The following is a 19,668-nucleotide window of genomic DNA, read 5'->3' on the forward strand; positions in this document are numbered from 1 at the left end:
AAAATGCTGTATCTCATAGAGGCATTTTTCAACTGAGGCTCCTTCCTCCAATGACTCTAGCTTGTGTCAAGTTGACACAGCCAGCCAGTACACCATCTGACCACCTCCTGTGTTTGTGTCTTTAGTTTACAGGCAATGGGGCGTGCGAGATGAACAGTGGGCAGAAGAATGAGGAGAAGAGTCTGGAACACAACAAGAAACGCTCTCGGCCTTCACTCCTGCGCCCTGTGTCTGCGCCAGCCAAGGTAATTGTCCATGTGTGGGTTCTCACTGCACATGGCAGAAGTGGTGTGGAGGCCCAAGCAGCAGGGGAGCCTGAGGCCAGAGCCTAGTCTGGTAGGAAAGCACCATCTACTGCTGACCTGGCCATCACTCGCCTGCTCGCTCTCCTGACTCAACTTGATATGAGGAGAGGAGGAAGGGGGAATTGGAAGGATGGGTGTGGTGCACTGCTCATTCTCCTTTTCACTGTCGTGACTCTTTCGTAGGTGGGGCTGCAGTTGAAATGTGCAGTTGTGTGGTTTGGTTACTGCACAGCTGAGGAGTGAAGGTGGCTGGCAACAGTTCCTGTCCTGCTCATCACCCATGATGGTGGATTTCTAGACCTGTCACTCTGTTTTCTAGTTGACTTTCTACAGTAATAAAATGATTTGGCATTTCTGTTTATTTAGTTATGTGCAGCAGTGTCGACCTCAAGTCACAATTCATTACTGGTATCTTGACACCCAAACTGTCCTGGGCTGCCCTTGAATCTCCTCCCATGCCATCCTTTTCATCTTTACCTCACTCCTTGGGGCAGTATGCTTCATACCATGAACCTGGGTCAAATGCAGGTCCAAGTCTGGTTTATTCATATGTGTGTGTGATGTGTTTGTATGACTGTGGCATGTCTCAGAGATTAGAGAACAACTTTAGGGCTCATTTGGGCATTGACATGGGTTTTTTTTGTTTTGTTTTGTTTTGTTTTTTTCGAGACAAGTGTTTCTCTGTGTAGCCCTGGCTGTCCTGGAACTCACTCTGTAGACTAGGCTGGCTTTGAACTCAGAAATCCGCCTGCCTCTGCCCCCCCCCCCCCCCCCCCCCCCCCCCCCCCCCCCCCCCCCCCCGCCCCCCCATGCTGAGATTAAAAGCGTGGGCCACCACTGCCTGGTGACATGGTTCTTTACACTTACTCATTCCCCTGCCTCTCAAGTCCAGAGACAGTGTCTGCACATAGCTTTACACCGGTCTGCCTCAGGATGCTCCTGATGCTGCCCCCCGCCCCCCCCCTCAGTCATCCTCTGATGACCCACAGGATAGATAGTAACTGGTTTCTGTGTCCCTGAGTCCAGGATAAGGGCTGGGGAACGGTTCACTGGCACGTGCTATCTCGAGTCCCCAAGTTCAGCCTCAGCACGTGAGGCAACCCGTCATCACTAACATGTACTGAGCATGCCCCTGCCCCGGGTTTCCCCAGAGCGCACACATAGCTCCCAGGGTGTTTCCTCGGTGCTTGTGCAGCCTTTCTCTACTCAGTGTCAACCAACCGCAGACAAGGGCCTGGTTTACTGAGTCCCAGTTAATTTCTTGTGAGCATGCGTGAGGCCCTGGCTTTCATTTCCTAGTCCATGTATACTGAGCATGCACAAGGTTCTATTTCACAGAGTTGTGGAATGCGTGACGCTCTTGTTTCTCCCAGTATCTTCTAAGCATGCCCGAAAGTCCTGGGTTCCGTTTTCCCAGTCATTATCTTCCAGTTTGTGCCTGGTCTTTAGGTTCCACATGTATGGAGCATTTACCACGCCTTAGTTCCATTTCCCCTTTAAGCACCTCTCAGCCCTTGTGAGGCTTGAGCTCTAATTATCCAGAACTTATCGCACAGACCCTGAGGTGGTTTCCCAAGCAGCTGTCAAATCAAGCGGAGGCCGCAAGTCTTCTCTGGCTCTTGTGGAGCTTGGACCATTACTGCATATGCCCATAGCCCAGATTATATTCTCCACAGCCTTCCAAGTGTCCTCAGCACCAGGTTCGATCTGTAGATCTGATAGGGTGCTACTGTGGGCTTTGCCTTTCCTCAGGTCCTGAGTTAGGGGCCCCACCTCACACAAGGCCAAGGAGGGAGCAGCAAGCCCCCTGATGCTGGGCAGCCGGATATACCTAGGGTGCCCAAGACAGGGTCCTGCCGACCCCGGGTTCCATGCATCCTTGCTCCTTGTGGTGGGGACACCATTAAGACAAGGGTTTCTCTCCGCAGAAGAAGATGAAGCTCCGAGGCACCAAAGACCTGTCCATCGCTGCCGTGGGGAAATACGGCACACTGCAGGAATTCTCCTTCTTTGACAAGGTGAGCGAGGCCCTCTAAGGCCCTCTCCGTCTGGACACAGCTGCTTCCTGCCAATGCCTTGTGTCGGGCCCTGGAAGCAGGGCTACTGTGGTGCGTGGGGGAGAGCAGAGTAGACCGCAGAGCCAGCCCAGACAGTTCAGGGTCATGCACATATCCTTCCATACAGACACATCTATGAGGCTTCTGCCTGGTGCACACATCTTTTGCAGCCGTGTCTCTAGTGTCCCTATCTCTTTACTCTCACAGGTGCGCAGGGTGCTGAAGAGCCAGGAGGTGTATGAGAACTTTCTGCGCTGCATTGCGCTCTTCAATCAGGAGCTGGTGTCCGGGTCTGAGTTGCTGCAGCTTGTCAGTCCATTCCTGGGGTGAGTGGCTCCCGACTCCTAACTCCTGGGCTTTCTTCTCCTATTCCAGCCAGACCCAGGGCAAGTGAGTTGTAAAGTTTGTTCATGTAATTTGTTGTTTTAAACATTAAGTTTATTTCCTATGTGTGCACAGGTACAGACCAGAGAACAAGTTCTTGGATGGGTATAGGCTTAGATTATTCAAAACCTACTTTAATAAGAGTTCTTACATGCTTCAGCCTCCCTTTTAGCCCACCACCCACCAGAGGTAGTAGAAAAGAAAGGTTAATAGGAAATGGGAGTTGCAGACCTGTTTAGAAATAGTTCTTTGGGGCTATTCAGCAGTCATCACTCACAAGTCAGCAACAGCAGGCAGTTTGATCCAGAAGAAACCACAAAGTTCCGCCAAAATCAGCAACCCAAAGCCAGGTGAGCAGCAGAAGACTAGCCAGCCGCCTGGAGAGCGCCAGAGTCTCCCACTACTGGCTGTGGGGGTCATATGTATATTCTTTCTAAACATCACACGTCCTCTCACATGTCTGCTTCAGCAAAACATCATATGACATAACTGAGTTTCCAAAGATACCTGAAATTTCCACTTTAGATGGGTTCTCGCCCATCATGTGGGTCTCAGGAAGCTAACTTAGGTTATCAAAGTTGGCAGTAAGCACCTTTACCCACTGAGCCATCTTGCCCACCTGTGGTTTTCTTTATTAAAGTTGTTCCCCAGTTATTGTTGAGAGCCTCACATTTGTAAAAGAAGGACTTGGAGAGAGCATGGCCCTAGTGCTAGGAGGTGACAGGAGCCAACCCTCCCTGGGTCCAGAGTGACCCTGTACACTGTGTGTGGGCAGCACCCTTGACTTCCCATGGCTCAGATTATGGCTCTTGATTCTATGACAGCGTGGGAGCTATAACTGTTGAGTAGATATTTTACCTGCAATTTGCAAGTTATAGATGTTGATACTTGGGAACTGGTGATGTATAGTTCTGTCTTTTGGCAGGATGCTGTAAGAGAAAGCAGCCTGAGTGTGATATTGTCTCTTTTTTTGTTTTTCACGTTTTGACATGTATGTATGTATGTTGTTTTTACATGTATGTATACTATGTTGTGCATATTCTCCCCTGCAGTGGACAGTCTGCTGACTTGATGATATTGTCTCTTTTTTTTGTTTTTCACGTTTTTACATGTATGTATACTATGTTGTGCATATCCTCTCCTGCAGTGGACAGTCTGCTGACTTGCATGTTACATGTGCCTTCCTTGCACACATGGGATACAAACAGAAGGTATTATGTAAAAAAATGAACAGAAATTGAGGTGACATTGGATGTCAGTTGCTGAAAGTGTCCCATTAACATGCATCCTATTCCATCCTGACTTCTGAGAATGAACCCACAAGGGCCTGTGTGGGGGAAGGAGGGAAGCTTCACCCAGGAAGATAGCCCTGGTGGACACAGCTGTTCTCCATTCTGTCTTCTAGAGCAGCCATGGATTGAAGCAAGCAAATCAGGCAGGACTGCATGCCAATAAAGCTTTATTTACAGAAACAGTCTGTGACTGCAGTGTGTGGCATCAAAGGCCTGGATCAAGGGCAATCTAAGGCAGTGGCCAGTCCTGGGCTTCTGACTCTGGAGTCTAGTTTCACCCTCCTTAGGCTGTAGCAGCCATTGGAGTCACCTGAAACAGTACAAGGAAGATCGACCCAGCCTATCACAGGACTCCAGCATAGGACCTAGGGAACTTTGTGATGCCTATGGCCTTCTGAGGGGTGCTCTGCCCAGGCCTGGGAACAGCCAGTGACTAGAAGGGGCTAATGTCCAAGGCTTGAGGGTTTGGGATTAGGGTCAAGGCTGGCGTCTGTCTGTGTTTTGAATAACTTAAAGGAGGTCATGTCTAGCCTAGAACTAGGTTCATTTCTAGACCGTGGCTTGGGCACAAATTGGCTATAAACACTTGTTGCTGACTGGTTGGTCACAGGGCCATTGGGACACTTGAGTGTGTGTTTGTTTCTTTTGAGACAGGATCTCATAGCTCTGGCTATGCTGGAACATGCTCTGTAGACCAGGCTAGCCTAAAACTTATCAAGATCTATCCAGATCTGTCTCTTGAGTTCTGGGTTGAAAGACATGTGCCACTCTACCCTCTTTGTTTCGTTCTCTTTTCTTTTTCTTTAGTTGATTAATTAATTTTTATTTCATGTGCATTGGTATTTTGCCTGCATGTATGTCTGTGTGAGTGTGCCAGATTCCCTGGAACTGGAGTTACAGACAGTTGTGAGCCAACATGTGGTTGCTGGGAATTGAACCCTGGTCCTCTGGAAAAGAAACCAGTGCTCTTAACCACTGAGCCATCACCCTAGCCCCCTCTTACTTTTTTCAAGTTGGGGACAGAAAATCAAAGCAGTGAGACCCACAGAGGTTATTCCCAGTGTGCTTTGCTGCTGTGGTCTAATGTAGCTGGCAAGGTCTATAGCTATAAGACTGATTGGTATTGGTGAGAGAGAAACCTCCTCTCTTTCCTAACATTGAGTTCTGATTCAGGCCATCTTTGAAGTTCCATATCTACAAGGCTATTGTCATGACTCTAGAACATTCTCAAAAGGCCTAGTGTTCACTTAAAGTTTCTGTCTGTCTTTGAAGGAAATTTCCAGAACTCTTTGCACAGTTCAAGTCCTTCCTGGGAGTGAAAGAGCTGTCCTTTGCACCACCTATGAGTGACCGGTCTGGCGATGGGATAAGCAGAGAAATTGACTATGCGTCTTGTAAGCGAATAGGATCCAGCTATCGGGCACTTCCCAAGACCTACCAGCAGCCCAAGTGCAGCGGAAGGACTGCCATTTGCAAGGAGGTAGCACCCTTGGGGTACAGGTCAGCCCTCTATACCACACATGGGTCCAGACTTCCTGATGACATTTGATACCTGAGGGGTGCCAGCAGAGGCCACCTGAGCTTCACGCCCTGTTGGATGGCAGTACTTACAGCTCACACTGGAGTGGAAACGTGGTCAACTTTATCATTGCTCAGTTCTGCCCGTCCCCAAGTGTACTTAGTGACACTCTGTCCTCTGGTCCAGGTCCTGAATGATACATGGGTCTCCTTTCCATCCTGGTCTGAAGACTCCACCTTTGTTAGCTCCAAGAAGACGCCCTATGAGGAGCAGCTGCATCGCTGTGAGGATGAGAGATTTGAAGTAGGTGAAACACTTCTGGCTGCCCATCCTGCTGTCCTCTGTCCTCCCAGCCCACACCTTCCTTGTACAGCCTAGTCCTGTAGTCTCTTTCCTCTGCCACCAAACAGTGCCAGTGCTGTAGAACAGCTCTCCCTGGCTGCCAGCTCTGCCAGCTCTTGAGCTGCAGCACAGCATTTAACTCTTCCTTTCAGCTAAAGACAGTGGGTTAGTTAACTTAAACTAAGTTAGCTTTACTTTTTTGTTTTTGATTGTTCAAGACAGGCTTTCTTTATGTGGTTCTCACTGTTTGGGAATTCAGTCTGTGGACCAGGCTGACTTCGAACTCAAAAGATTCTGATCCTAAGTGCTGGAATGAAAGATGTGTACTACCATTGCCTGGCTAAGTTAGCTTCATTTCTTATTAAAGTTATAGTTGAGTTCTTCAGACCTAAGCAAGTGTTCCTCCTGGGGACAGACAGACAAGGCACCTCATTTCATCCTGACTCCCCTTCTTCAAGCTTATATCTGCATGTCTTTTTGTTTTTAAGATTTATTTTCATTTTATGTGTGTGGGTGTTTGCTTCCATGTCTGTCTGGTGTCCACAGAGGCCAGTAAAGGGCATTGGATGCCTTGGAACTGGAGTTAGGAACAGTTATGAGCCACCATGTGGGTGCTAGGAATTAAATCCCAGTCCTCTGGAAGGACAGCTAGAGCTCTTACCCCATGAGCCAGCTATGCAGCCCTTGCTTTTCTCTTTGAAATGCCTCTCTTTGTCCCAGGCTAGTGTGGAGCTTGTGACCCTCCTGCCTTAGCCTTTCAAATGCTAGGATGACTGACGAGTGTATGCCCTCCACCTGTTTCCTCTGTGTGTGTGTTTCCAACTTCTGCTGGGACATGTCCCATGGACAAGACAGTTTATATGAACCAGAGTCTAGCAGCCTCTGGGAAGTACAATTCAAAAGTGACATACTTGGCAAAGCCTGCTTATGGTACCCCATGGTGGTTGGGACATAAAGGAGGCCCGTTCCTAAACATTGCCACCCACCCATGAGGACAGTCTATGGCTGGAGCACCAGGCCCCGTGTTATGTTTGAGGCAAGGTTGTCTTAGGACACAGTCTTCCTGCTCCCATTAATACTATGACACCCACTGCTAAACTTCAGTGGCAGTGTGGCAGGTGATCAGACTGAGAGAGAGAGAGAGAGAGAGAGAGAGAGAGAGAGAGAGAGAGAGAGAGCGCACACACACGCAAGCACCTGTGTGTATGTATCAAGCGCCCTCCAGTGGTGGTATGTGTCACTGCTGTTACTGGAACACTGCTCTTCCCACACAGGTGTGCTCTGGTAGACAACCACACTTACTGGCTCCATTGACAGCTCCTAACCACCCACCAGTTCCCAGTTCTGACCATGCCTGCCTCCTCCCTGCAGTTGGATGTTGTCCTGGAGACCAACCTGGCCACCATCCGAGTGCTGGAGAGTGTGCAGAAGAAGTTGTCACGGATGGCTCCTGAGGACCAGGAGAAGCTCCGCCTGGATGACTGCCTGGGTGGCACATCGGAGGTGATTCAACGCCGTGCCATACACCGCATCTATGGAGACAAGGCCCCAGAGGTCATTGAGAGCCTGAAGAGGAACCCTGCCACCGCTGTGCCTGTCGTTCTGAAAAGGTATCCCCCTCTCCTACTCCTGTCCCTGATTCGGGAGAGCTACCAGGGTTCCTGACCAATGGAGTCACTCGACTGTCTCTTCAGGTCAGCCTCCAGCTGACCTAGTCCTGAACAAAGTCTTAACAACCAGGCTCTTGGACATCTCTGGGTATGAACAAGCAGTCTCACCTTTTACTTACATAAAATCTACACACATGTACCTATCCATGACCTCTTGGTGACTTACAGCACCCGTGGCAGTACATGTGCTTCAGTGTCCCGTGGAGATGCACCCTTCTCTTCAGTGTCCCACTTAGGTCTGGTTGAGACCTGGGATTCAAAGTGTGGATTATGACCAAAACACAAGGATCCCTAGCCCATTGTCTATTGACATGCCATGAAGCCCTGTGCTAGCCCACGGTTTGAGCTGTGATTCTCAGCAGGGTTAGTGTCAGAGCTGTGTGGGCTGCTGGGTGTCTGGGAGGAGGTGGAGAGCTTAAACCAGCCACTGTTGGAGAGCTGGCTAGCATTTAGGAGCACTGCCGCTCTTCCAGAGGACCCTGTCCAATTCCCAGCATCCACATGGTGGCTCACAGCTATCTGTAACCACAGGGTCACCATATGCATGTGGTATACACATGCACATGAAATAATAAATACAAAAATTTTTTAAGTAGCCATGTTGACTATGTAGGACTACTTCCCCTTCCCCCCTCTCAGTGTGGGAGGTGTTTGTTTTGTTTTCTTTTGTTTATTTTGGTGATGGGGTCTTATGTAGCTCAGACTGGCATTGGACTTACCATGTGCCCAGGGAGCCTTCTGACTCCAGTTCCTCAAGTGCTGGGATGACATTCTTGCACCACCTTGCCAGGCTCTTTTTTTGTTGTTGTTTTGAGGCTTTCTTACTGTAACCCAGGCCAGCTAGAACTGGATATCCTTCTGCCTTAGCCTCCCTCATGCTGGCTTGCTTGGTGCCACACAGACCAAATGTGTAATTGCTATGAGGAAGCTGGGCCCTTCTCCAGGGGTCACAGGAGGGTCCAGCTATTAGGCACTGAGCCCCTCTCCCTACAGGCTGAAGGCCAAGGAGGAGGAGTGGCGGGAGGCCCAGCAGGGCTTCAACAAGATCTGGCGTGAGCAGTACGAGAAAGCATACCTCAAGTCCCTGGACCACCAGGCTGTGAACTTCAAGCAGAATGACACCAAGGCACTGCGCTCTAAGAGCCTGCTCAATGAGATCGAAAGTGTCTATGATGAGGTGAGGCATGCTGGGCAGGGACTACCAATCTCCTCACACCTGAAATCACACCATGCTTGCCTTATGATGGGGAAACTGAGGTATGAAAGGATGCTGCTTGCTAGATGTTTCCTGGGCTTTCTCTGCTGCACCTAAGTCATTCAGAGGTCAGAGGTGTGCTACCCCTTAGAGCTAGAGATGCAGGTAGGTGTCTGTGAGCTACTGGAAATCCAGCTCAGGTCTTCTGCAGGAACATCAAGCACCTTTAACTGCTGAGCCATCTCTGCAGTTCCCATGGCCTGACCTTTGAAGGCAGAAGTGGTAGTGTCGGGTCTTGCCTAATTTGAGGCCTGGGTTAAAAGTTGAGGTAACCACATGGGGAAAAAAGAGTTTTGAGGTGTCCATATATTACTAAATCAGTCTCCATTCCTATGACAAGCATGTGAGAGAAACCATTCAAAAGAAGAAAGCTAGTGTTGGCTCATGAGTTTAGAAATCTCAGCCCATAGCTGCCTAGCTCCTCCATTGCTTAGGCTCTAGCAAGATGCTACCATGAGATCTCAGGAAAGGTACAGGAAGCCTGCCCAGCTTCCCAGTAATGCCTCTTAGGGAGCTACTCTTGTGTCATCTGGCCATGAGCCCTCTCGGTTGATTGGCTCTACCAAGGAAGAGTAAGCCCTTTGGACACTTTGTATCCAGATTCTAATTTGCTCTTGTGCTGTGCTAAGCTCCATGACCAAAGGCAACATGGGGAGGAAAGGGTTGATTTAGCCTTCAGGTTCATCTTCAGAGCTGTCAGGGCAGGAACTTGAGGCAGGAGCTAAGAAATGCCCCATGAGTCAACCTGATGCAGGCAGTTCCTCCATGGTTCCTCTTTCCAAATGGCCCAGCTGACAAAGCACAGTGACCTGAACAAAACAAGGGTCTTGGAAGGTTAGAGGAGTCCCAGGCTGTGTTGAGGCACTGTAGTAGCTAGGTCATTGAGCCCACTCTGGCCATGAGTCTCTAAAGTACTGAGTTGATCTTCCTGGCCTTCAGTTAGGGAGTGTGATCTACAAACTGACAAACTGGATCCTGCCAGAGATGGTGTTTGAGGGACCCCCAGAAGCTCACCGTGCACTGACTATGAGAGCTGAGAAGATACTCAGCCCTATCTAAAGAGACAGTGTCTGGAGTTGGTGCTGCCATCGACCGAGGGCCTAAGTGCAAAGACAGCTCCTTGGGTTGAGGGAGGATCAAGTAGTGGTCACCTTTGAGCTTGGGAATGCTATTATCCACATCAACATTAAGGGGTGGTGTACGGGAAAGAGGTTCACCTGGACATGCTCAGAGGCCTTGTACACAGCAGAAAGGAGCCCAGCCCAAGAGATGACTGCAGACAGTAGGTTGAGGGCTAAGGTCTCTAAGAGCCTGGGGGAAATCTCCCCCACCCCTCATTTCTTGTTGGTTAAGGAGCTGGGCAGGTGGCAAGCTGTTTTAATGGAATGGGGGAGGCACTGAGAGCCCTGTGGAGTAGTAGAACTGAGTGAGTGACAGATGGCTGAAGGCTCCTGGGCCACTCTGAACTCTGAGCCTCACCTTATGGAGACCTTACTCCTTAGCCACGTCTGTGGGAGGTCTCTCCTTTCATTACAGTCCTCTAGTGCTAACATCCACCTGCAGTGAGAGGGCCTTGGTTTGCCCAGTTGAGAGCTGTAGACTGGCTGGGAGCTGGACCCTACCAGGGCAGCTGTGATACTGTGAGATGAGAGAAAGGTTGGATAAATAACCCTTATTCCTTCGGTGTGTGCCAAGATCACTCATCCTTTCTAAGGAGGCTGGAGGTTATGCTGGAAGTGGGGCTTGGGTGATGGGCAGGCCATGCCCGCTGACTGCCACACTTTGCAGCACCAGGAGCAGCACTCGGAGGGCCGCAGTGCGCCTTCCAGTGAGCCACACCTTATCTTCGTGTATGAGGACCGACAGATCCTAGAGGACGCAGCAGCACTCATCAGCTACTATGTTAAGCGGCAGCCAGCCATTCAGAAAGAGGACCAGGGCACTATCCGCCAGCTGCTTCACCGTTTCCTGCCCAGCCTGTTCTTCTCGCAGCAGTGCCCCAGCACCTCTGATGACTCTGCCGATGAGCGTGACCGAGACCGGGACAGCGCTGAGCCTGAGCGCCGCAGGCCCACAGATGAGAAGCCCCCCACAGATGCATCTCCAGAACCACCCAAGGTCCTGGACGATGTGTACAGTCTGTTCTTTGCCAACAACAACTGGTACTTCTTCCTGCGGCTGCACCAGACGCTGTGTGCTCGCCTGCTCAAGATCTACCGGCAGGCGCAGAAGCAGCTGCTAGAGCATCGACGAGAGCAGGAGAGGGAGCAGCTGCTGTGCGAGGGCCGCCGTGAGAAGGCTGCAGACCCCGCCATGGAGCTGCGACTCAAGCAGCCTAGTGAGTGCCTGGGCTGAGTGAGGCTCTGGGCTAGCCTCTGTCCCTTTAGGTCACCTTAATGGAGGGTGGTGGTGGACCAGGGATAGGGCCTCCTTAGCAAGTCCTGCTTAGGGAGTCCAGGCTGCTGCTTTCAGCAAGAGATTCAAGTGACCACCCTCCTTCCCCAGGTGAAGTGGAGCTGGAGGAGTACTACCCGGCCTTCCTGGACATGGTGCGGAGCCTGCTAGAGGGGAGCATCGACCCCACGCAGTATGAGGACACTCTCCGTGAGATGTTCACCATCCATGCCTACATTGGCTTCACTATGGACAAGCTAGTGCAGAACATTGCCCGCCAGGTGAGACTGGTCAGGGGAGGGCAGGATCAGGGGAATTCTCCTGTCACTTTGTCCTTGTCACCTTGGAAACTGGTCCTTTCAACACAGGGTCCACACAGCAAGTCTATACTTTTGTTTCAGTGAGGTGAAATTCACACAACAGAATCAACCCCTTAAAGTGCATCCATAGTTCATAGCATTTAGCACTGTAACCATCTCTTAAGTCCATCCCTATACCCCACCTGTTCCAAAATGCAAAATGAGAATCCTGGCACAAAGCTGCGCCTTCTGGGGAAATGTCTTCTGAGCCCAGTCAGTCACAGGAAGTGCTTTAGAAAGCTATTATCTCCCAGGGCTTAATGACCTTTTTATTACGTATATTTATCCATTTATGTGTGCATGGACGTGAGAGCCGTGCAGTCAGGATGCCTGCAGGACGGGCCTCTCTGCTTCCCCTGTGTGGGTCCAGGGACAGAGCTCTCAGCTCAGGCTGTCAGGCTTGCCTGCACGTGCCTTCTCCTGCTGAACCATCACACTGGCCCCAAGAACTTATTTGCCTATCCTTTATGGTGCTAGGCATGGAGACCAGGGCCTGATGTAAAGTACATAAACAGGAAGTGCTCAGGCCTCCAGGGGCCACTCAGGGTGTTTTGATGAGCAAGCCTTCCTCACACTGATTCTGCATAGAGGTTTCAAGCTGTGTGGAAGTAGCTGCATGCTGGCAATGACTGCTCTTCATCCCTGTGTCTGCTGGGTCACATCTACAATGGGCTCTGACTTGCTATGGAGCAGTGGCACCTACTAGTGGTTGGTGAGGTCACACCCACAGTGGTTCATGGTCTGACCTCTTGTGACCACTGTGGGATGTTTGGATGTCCTGTCCCTGAGGGGAGCCAGAGACCCTGACTTGCACCAAGTTGCTCTCCAGCTCATCCTGCCCAGCGTATCACAGCCAGCAGTTGATATGGTCTCCCCCAATACTTCTCTTTAAGCACCTCAGCTTTGTATGTATGATGCAGGAGTGAGTCTGTGCCTTTGTGCTCCTGCCCACAGCAGTGACTGCTATAGCTGGGTGATGGGGAAGTAGAGCTTCTGGGCTGCACACACAATGTCAGGACAGCCAGGTGGGGGGCGGGGGGGGAGGGGGGCAGTAGAGGGCCATAGTCCCTGGGACAGAAGCCTCATTGTTGGCATTAGGTGATTGGATCAGACGAGGTCTTTTGGCTAAGCTTCTAAAGTAACCTCTCAAGGTTGAGGAGATAGCTTACTGCATAGGAATGTTTGCTGTGTTCAATCATGAAGACCTAAATTCAAATCCCCAGCACCCTGGAGGGAGTTGGGCATGGCAACATGCTCCTTGTCTGAGGGTTACTATTACTGCGATGAAACACCCTGGCCAAAGCAAGGTGATGAGGAAAAGGTTGATTTCAGCTTAGAGTTCCATATAACAGTTCATCATTGAAAGCGATGAGGGTGGGAACTCATGCAGCACAGGAACCTGATGGCAGGAGCTGAAGCAGAACCATTGAGGGTGCTGCTCATTGGCAGCTCTCACAGAACCCAGGACCACCAATCTAGGGGTGGCACTACCCACAATGGGCTGGGCCTTCCCTCATCAATAACTAATTAAGAAAATGTCCTATAGACTTGCCTACAGCCAGTCTCATGGAGGTGTTTTTTTTTTTTTTTTTTAAATTGGTGTTTCCTCCTCTTAGATGACTTTTGCTGTGTCAAATTGAGATAAAACTGTTCAACACACTCATGTACCCCACAGTATGGAGGATAGAGACAGGAGGATGTCTGGGGCTTGCTGGACATAAGGATGACTCTAGGTCCAGTAGGGGACTCCATCCCCAGTCTCCATCTCAAGGAAATAAAGAGACAGATGGAAAAGGATACCCATTGTTCTTTGGCTTCCTTGGGTGAACACACACACACACATGCACACACACCACACATACACACACACACACATACCACCATGTCCTTACCCTGTCACAGACAGTAGAAACTACTTTAAAAAGATAGAACAAACTAATTTGAGTAAGCAGGATGGGCCCCTTCTGTGGCTGCTCCAGACCCTTACTGTAGCCCCTAGCCAGGTCCTCCCCAAGGGCTGGCACTGTGGCTAGCTTGTCCGCTTTAAGGCTAAGCTCTGGGCCTGGCCTCTTAGATCCTTATTCCTGTTTCCTATGTCCTCTTAATGTCTTCATGCAAAGATGATGGGAGGGGAAGGTCCGTGCAGTCACTCTTGAGGTGTGTGGTTGCCCAATAGTACCTCAGGCCTCCCAGCTCATTGTGTCTGTCTTCATAAAAATGGGTGAAAGAATTGTCCCCAGACATCTGGAAGGAAGTTTCATGTGAGGTCAGTGCTCTCAAAGGGCACATTTGTCTCTTCTGTACACTTATATCTAGGCATGTGTGCTGGTCTTGTCTAGTTTGGTTTAGTCTGCTCTGGTCTGGCTTGGTCTGCCTATTAGAAAAAAAAAGAAAAAGAAAGAGAAAAAGAAAGAGAAAGAAAGAGAGAGAGAGAAAAAGAGAAAGAGAAAGAGAAAGAGAAAAAGACTGTTACTGGTACCACTTCATTTTCCCCCTGATCCCCCAGTCACAGACTTGTGTCTTGTGTGGGGCTGTATAAGCGTCTTCAGGGGTGGCAGCTGTGGACTTGTTCTCTCTCTTTGCCAGCTACACCATCTGGTGAGTGACGACGTTTGTCTGAAGGTGGTAGAGCTGTACCTGAATGAGCAACAGCGAGGGGCAGCGGGAGGAAACCTGTCCTCCAGATGTGTCCGTGCTGCACGGGAGACTAGCTATCAGTGGAAGGCGGAGCGCTGCATGGCAGATGAGAACTGCTTCAAGGTGAGACATTGTAGGGTGGCCTAGGGCTGAAGGCCAAGGCTACTGGGAGAGGACTGAAGGCTGAGCAGGATGACAGGGGCACTTTTAATACACTTGTGAGTGGTTGTAGAACCTGCCAGGTCCCTCTGTCTTGCATGGCAGTGCCAGGGCTTTTAAGGGTATGGGGGTGAGTGATGGCAGCTCAGACCATGGCCATCTCCCCAGGTAATGTTCCTGCAGCGCAGAGGTCAGGTGATCATGACCATAGAGCTCCTGGACACAGAAGAGGCACAGACTGAGGATCCTGTGGAGGTACAGGTGAGTCTGTTCCTGTCCTCTACAGCCTTGACCCTGCATATACTTGCTCATACTACATATCACAGCGGCACAGTCCTGGCCACGTCCCTAACTGCAGCTAACAGCATACCCATGTAAGTCTCAAAGCAGTCTCTGGGGACACTGGTCTGCTTGTCTTCTCTTCTGTCTTCTTGGTGATTTCCAGGGTCCCTGTATGCCTGTTATTCAGAATGTCAGAATTCACAGTAACTTTCTGTGGCCTTCACAAGTAACCATAGGCCAGGACGTTGCTAAAGCAGAGCCTGTCCTCTCATCCAGGAAGCTTGGGATCCAAATGGAAGGGGCGCTGAGGTCCCAACCTTCAGAGGTGTTCAAAGGCCACTTGTAACCTCTGCCACTGCTGAGGGCTCCAGCTGTCCTTGGCTTGTAGTTCCATCACTCCACCTCTGCCTTTCTATGTGGCTCTGCCTTCTGAATAGTTCTGTGTCTCTCTTGTGTCTTCTGCTAGATGTGGTAACACAATCCTGGGGTCCTTGTTCAAGAGGCTAAGGGATAGGAGCAACCTCACTGGGGTTCTTTCTTGAATGTTTTTTTAAAAAAAAGCCTAGGGATAGCTATCATGCCTTTAATCCCAGGAAGCAGGTAGATCTCTAAGAGAAAATTCCTAAACAGCCAGGTCTACACAGAGAAACCCTGTGTCCCAAAAGCTAGGTGGTAGACACTTGCCTAGCTTGGGGTGGGCCCTGAGTTCTGTCCCCAGTGCTGCAAACTAGAATATAAAAGGAGGACTGACACCTTCTACAGACTCACCTTGATTGTGTGTGCCTTATTTGCAAATGAGGTCACATATAGGTCCCAAGGTTCTGGAGGCCCAGAACCAGACACACACCAAGCCCCCTCTCCATCCTCCCTCTGGGCCAGACAATCTGTAGATAAGTTGTATAGGAAAGCAAGGGCCCTGTTGGCCACACCTTCCTGTCTTCGGCTGAACTGGCTAAGCACAGAGAGGTAGGAGTGAGGGAGCAGAGGCTAGACCTGAGTGCCACAAGCCATCCCAGTTGGATATGGGGGTCCCTGGAATGAGGGCCCTCAAAGCTAGGTGGGTAAGGATTCGGTGGTGAATCGGAGTGTATTTTGCAGCTCTCAAGCAGGAGATTTTATCCATTAAAAAACCAAACATCACATCTCTTAGAAACTATATCCAGTGAAACAATCACAAATACCAACAAAAATCATTTGGCACAGTAAAGCACAAAAATCATCCAAGCCTTACAACTTTGAAACTATGTATTCAGTAAATCACAAACAGAACAGGTAACATCATTATTAATATAAATCATCAAAATATAACAATTCTAAAAGGATGTATTCAGTGGGGCAGTTATCCAAGGCTAATGGCATATTTCCAGGAGCAGGTTAATAAATCTTTGTGGTCAGTGCTCTTAACTGCTGAGCTAACTCTCCAGCCCCATATGGTCAATTATTTAACATCTAATGCCTGATTTTTTTTTAATATATCTTCAACGCATAAATTTAAACTACTTTAATTCTTTCTAATTAAGGCTTTCTTTACCATATACCAAAACCTACCTCTGATGACACATGTGTAGCCATATGAAATTTTATTGTTGGGAAAGTTTGTATCTATCATCATAGTTTTATAAATGATTTAGAAAGTAAAGCATCTGTTTCCCTGGGGATAAGGTCATGTTAGTGACCCCATCTCTAGGAATGCTTTCTTACCCATTATTCTCATTTAAGATCTTGGCCTAGGCTACCAGGAACTTGTAAATAAGAAAAGGAATAAGAGAAAAACAAAACAGATAGATTGCCATGAGAACTATGGCTCGATAATTTTTCTCTGTCGAAGAGTTCCACAACCAGTTCCAGGAGGCCTCCCCCTTTGTAGGTCAATTGCCTCAGTCTGTGGAACTTGTCACACAGATCCTACTGAAGGTGGTGTGGCACCCGAGGGCACCTCTGCACAGACTCCTGTCTGCTGCAGCCAAAAGCCTCCTTCCCCACAGCCTCTGTTCCTTAACTAATCCCCCCAACACACACTCACCCCCCATAAAGTCAAAGGCAAGTGATGACCACACCCCCTGCCCTTTTCCCTTCCCAAGTGGTGAGAAAACATTTCATGGAGTTGGTCTGGAGACAGTCGTGGTTGCTGTGATAAGCAGGGTGGTACTGCCCACAGTAGGCTGGGCCTTCCATCAATGAGGAATCAAAATGGCCATACTCATGTCCACACTCACATGTCCACACACAGTCATGTCCACACTCTAATCTGATGGAAGCAATTCTTCAGTTAAGGGTCCCTCTTCCTAGGAGACTCTACCCCTGAGCCACTTGCCCAACCCTTCACAGGAGGATTCTAGGTTGTCACTCTATGCCCAGACATGCCTCTTGGGTGGGGGGAAGTATGTTCTCGGCAGGGGCTCTACCCCCCCCCCCAGCCCCTCATTGGGGGATTCTAGGTAGATGCTCCACCCCTGAGCCACTCTCCAGCCTTTTATACTTTGATGCTCTGCACTGTCCACCTTCCTGTACCAAGATGTACCTCCCAAGTGAGAACACCATGTGACTGCCTAGACTTACCCATAGAGGCATGACAAGCTGGTCCCAGACCTAAGTATAATCAGGCTGTAGTGTCCTTTCACAGCAGAACCCTTGCTGGAAGCATCAGTCTGGGGTTTTGTGTGCACAGCACATCAGACCATCAGCCATGACTGGTTCCCTTATATTTTGGAGTTGGAGTACAAACTCTCATGCTCTTCTGATTTGGGATCCAGGATAAGATGCAGGCCACCTTATCCAAGGTTGTGTTCTTCCATGCCTAGCACCTGGCTCGCTATGTGGAGCAGTATGTTGGTTCTGAGGGTGCATCCAGCTCATCTACTGAAGGCTTCCTGCTGAAGCCGGTGTTCCTGCAGAGGTGAGAGCAGGGTCCTGCTGTGCAATGAGATATGACATGGGGGTGGGGGGAGTGCAGGGAATGTAGGAGGCAATCACAGGACAGCAGTCCCCACCCAAGGAGCAGAGGGGGTAACCCACTAGCCCTGCTGGGAGAAGCATTCAGAAATTGAGGGTAGGATGATGACATATCACGCATGCTGGGCTCTGGGTGGGCCTCCGTCCCCATCTCCCTGGCCTCTGGAGCCCACAAGTTCCCTCCCCGAGGCCCTGTCCCTGCAGGAACCTGAAGAAGTTCCGGCGCTGGCAGTGTGAGCAGGTACGTGCCATGCGCGGTGAGGCTAAGAGCTCCTGGAAGCGGCTCATGGGCGTGGAGAGTGCTTGTGATGTGGACTGCCGGTTCCGCCTGGGCACACACAAGATGGTGTTCATCGTCAACTCTGAGGACTACATGTACCGCCGTGGGACACTATGTCGTGCCAAGCAGGTGCCACATCCATGCCCAACTGCCCTAGCCCTGAACCTGTGAGTCCCTCACCATAAAACCCAGAGCCTGGGAGACCCACACTCTGTCCCCAGGAGTTTACAGACCCCCCTCGACCCCCCGCAGGTGCAGCCCCTGGTGTTGCTGCGCCACCACCGGCACTTCGAGGAGTGGCATGGTCGCTGGCTGGAGGACAATGTAACTGTGGCGGCAGCAGGGCTGGTGCAGGACTGGCTGATGGGTGAGGAAGAGGAGGACATGGTACCCTGCAAGACGCTTTGCGAGACTGCGCACGTTCATGGGCTGCCGGTGACTCGCTACCGAGTGCAGTACAGCCGCCGCCCTGCTTCACCCTGAACATCTGGAGGGCCCCCAGCACACGAACCCCACACACACCACATCTTCTGCTCCCAAGAGGGTTTTTGTCACTTTGAGCCTGGGGTCGTACCTTGACCTCAAGCAAGCAGGAGCTATAAGCTCTTGGCAGTGTAGACTAGACCCCAGGCAACAGCAGGGACTGTCCCCAGTAGGGCAGCCCCTTCCAGCAGAGTTCAAGATGACGTTTGCACATGTATTTATTCCTTCCTGTGCTCATAGTGGTCATGACTTTTGAAGCAGCAGCTCCCCTGGCTTCCCACGGGAGAGACCTTCCTGTGGGCCTGTGAACCATCCGCTGTCCTACAGTTGCCCTCTGCAGGGCCATGTCACCATGCCAAACCCAAGGTTTCAGAGAGCACTTGTTCTTGAAGTTTCCTGAGCCGTTCTTTGTTTGTTTGTTAATTGTTTTTTGTTGTTGTTTTGTTTTTTGTATTTTTTTTTACTCCGGGCCTGGGCACTGGGGAGCAGGTGTGCCTGCCCAGGCCTGGCTGTGTGCCTCTCAAAGGATCCATGGGCACCTTGGACACATCCTACTTTCCTGAGACGGGCATTGCACGTGGGGACCCCAAGCCGCCTCGGACCCTCTGGGCCTCCCTTCCCCAGAGGGGAGCCCGGGCACACTTGCATGCTTCTGGGGATCTGCTCCTTAACGTTTTTGAGCAATTTCTGTTCCAGCTTTGACCTCCATTTGCAGCTGTTTTGAATGTAGGTTTTTTTTTTCTATTTATTTGCACATTAAAGTTAAATATTGATGCCAAGCCTCAGGGTCCTTCGTCATTTCCTACAAAAGTCCCAGCCAGGTCTTGCACACAGCTAAGTCTCAAGTGGCATCAGCAGCCCCTCCAAGGTCTTTCCTCAGCGAGGCAGAAACTGCCCAAAGTGACAGCAGTTCCCTCAATCTGGGAGTGCTTTCTAGAATATAGTCTTCCAATTACCTTTTCACATTCAATAGAGGCATCTCTATTTCACACTTGGGTTGTGATTATACAAACTAATTTGGAGGTGTGGATAGTACAGTAACTAAAGGGACCTTGAGTTTGATCCCCAGGCTCCACCTGGTGGAAGGAGACAAAAAGGCCACATACACTGGGCTTTACTCACAAACTACTTTACGCTGTAACAGATTTCTTTTAAAAAAAATTATGCTGGGACTGGGTGGTGGTGGCGTAGGCCTTTAAGCCCCATCCTGGCAGGAGGATCATTGAGTTTGAGGCTAGCTTGGTTTACAGAGAGTTCAGCATGGCCAGGGAGGGCTACACAGAAAAACCCTGTTTAGA

The 19,668-nt window shown here is 50.2% G+C and overlaps 1 protein-coding gene across 2 annotated transcripts in view; it reads left to right on the forward strand.

Annotated features, from left to right (window-relative positions):
• Sin3b (SIN3 transcription regulator family member B) overlaps positions 1–19,149 on the forward strand; it is a 35,670-nt gene extending 16,521 nt beyond the window's left edge. Inside the window, exons 6-19 of one of the 2 annotated variants that reach the window (XM_021169681.1) lie at positions 126–245; positions 2,234–2,323; positions 2,570–2,688; positions 5,311–5,518; positions 5,744–5,860; positions 7,271–7,509; positions 8,563–8,746; positions 10,613–11,162; positions 11,330–11,499; positions 14,164–14,337; positions 14,542–14,634; positions 17,457–17,551; positions 17,812–18,016; positions 18,140–19,149. In XM_021169681.1, the coding sequence (XP_021025340.1) occupies positions 126–245; positions 2,234–2,323; positions 2,570–2,688; positions 5,311–5,518; positions 5,744–5,860; positions 7,271–7,509; positions 8,563–8,746; positions 10,613–11,162; positions 11,330–11,499; positions 14,164–14,337; positions 14,542–14,634; positions 17,457–17,551; positions 17,812–18,016; positions 18,140–18,370 (2,595 nt within the window). In that variant the 3' untranslated portion in view covers positions 18,371–19,149. Of the gene's footprint in view, positions 1–125; positions 246–488; positions 667–2,233; positions 2,324–2,569; positions 2,689–5,310; positions 5,519–5,743; positions 5,861–7,270; positions 7,510–8,562; positions 8,747–10,612; positions 11,163–11,329; positions 11,500–14,163; positions 14,338–14,541; positions 14,635–17,456; positions 17,552–17,811; positions 18,017–18,139 lie in introns of those variants that run through there. The other variant, XM_021169682.1, reaches the window with a different exon arrangement.
• Positions 19,150–19,668: the final 519 nt, after the last annotated feature.

The sequence above is a fragment of the Mus caroli genome, chromosome 8 (genome assembly GCF_900094665.2).
Source record: "Mus caroli chromosome 8, CAROLI_EIJ_v1.1, whole genome shotgun sequence".
In the NCBI taxonomy this organism is placed as follows: domain Eukaryota; kingdom Metazoa; phylum Chordata; class Mammalia; order Rodentia; family Muridae; genus Mus; species Mus caroli.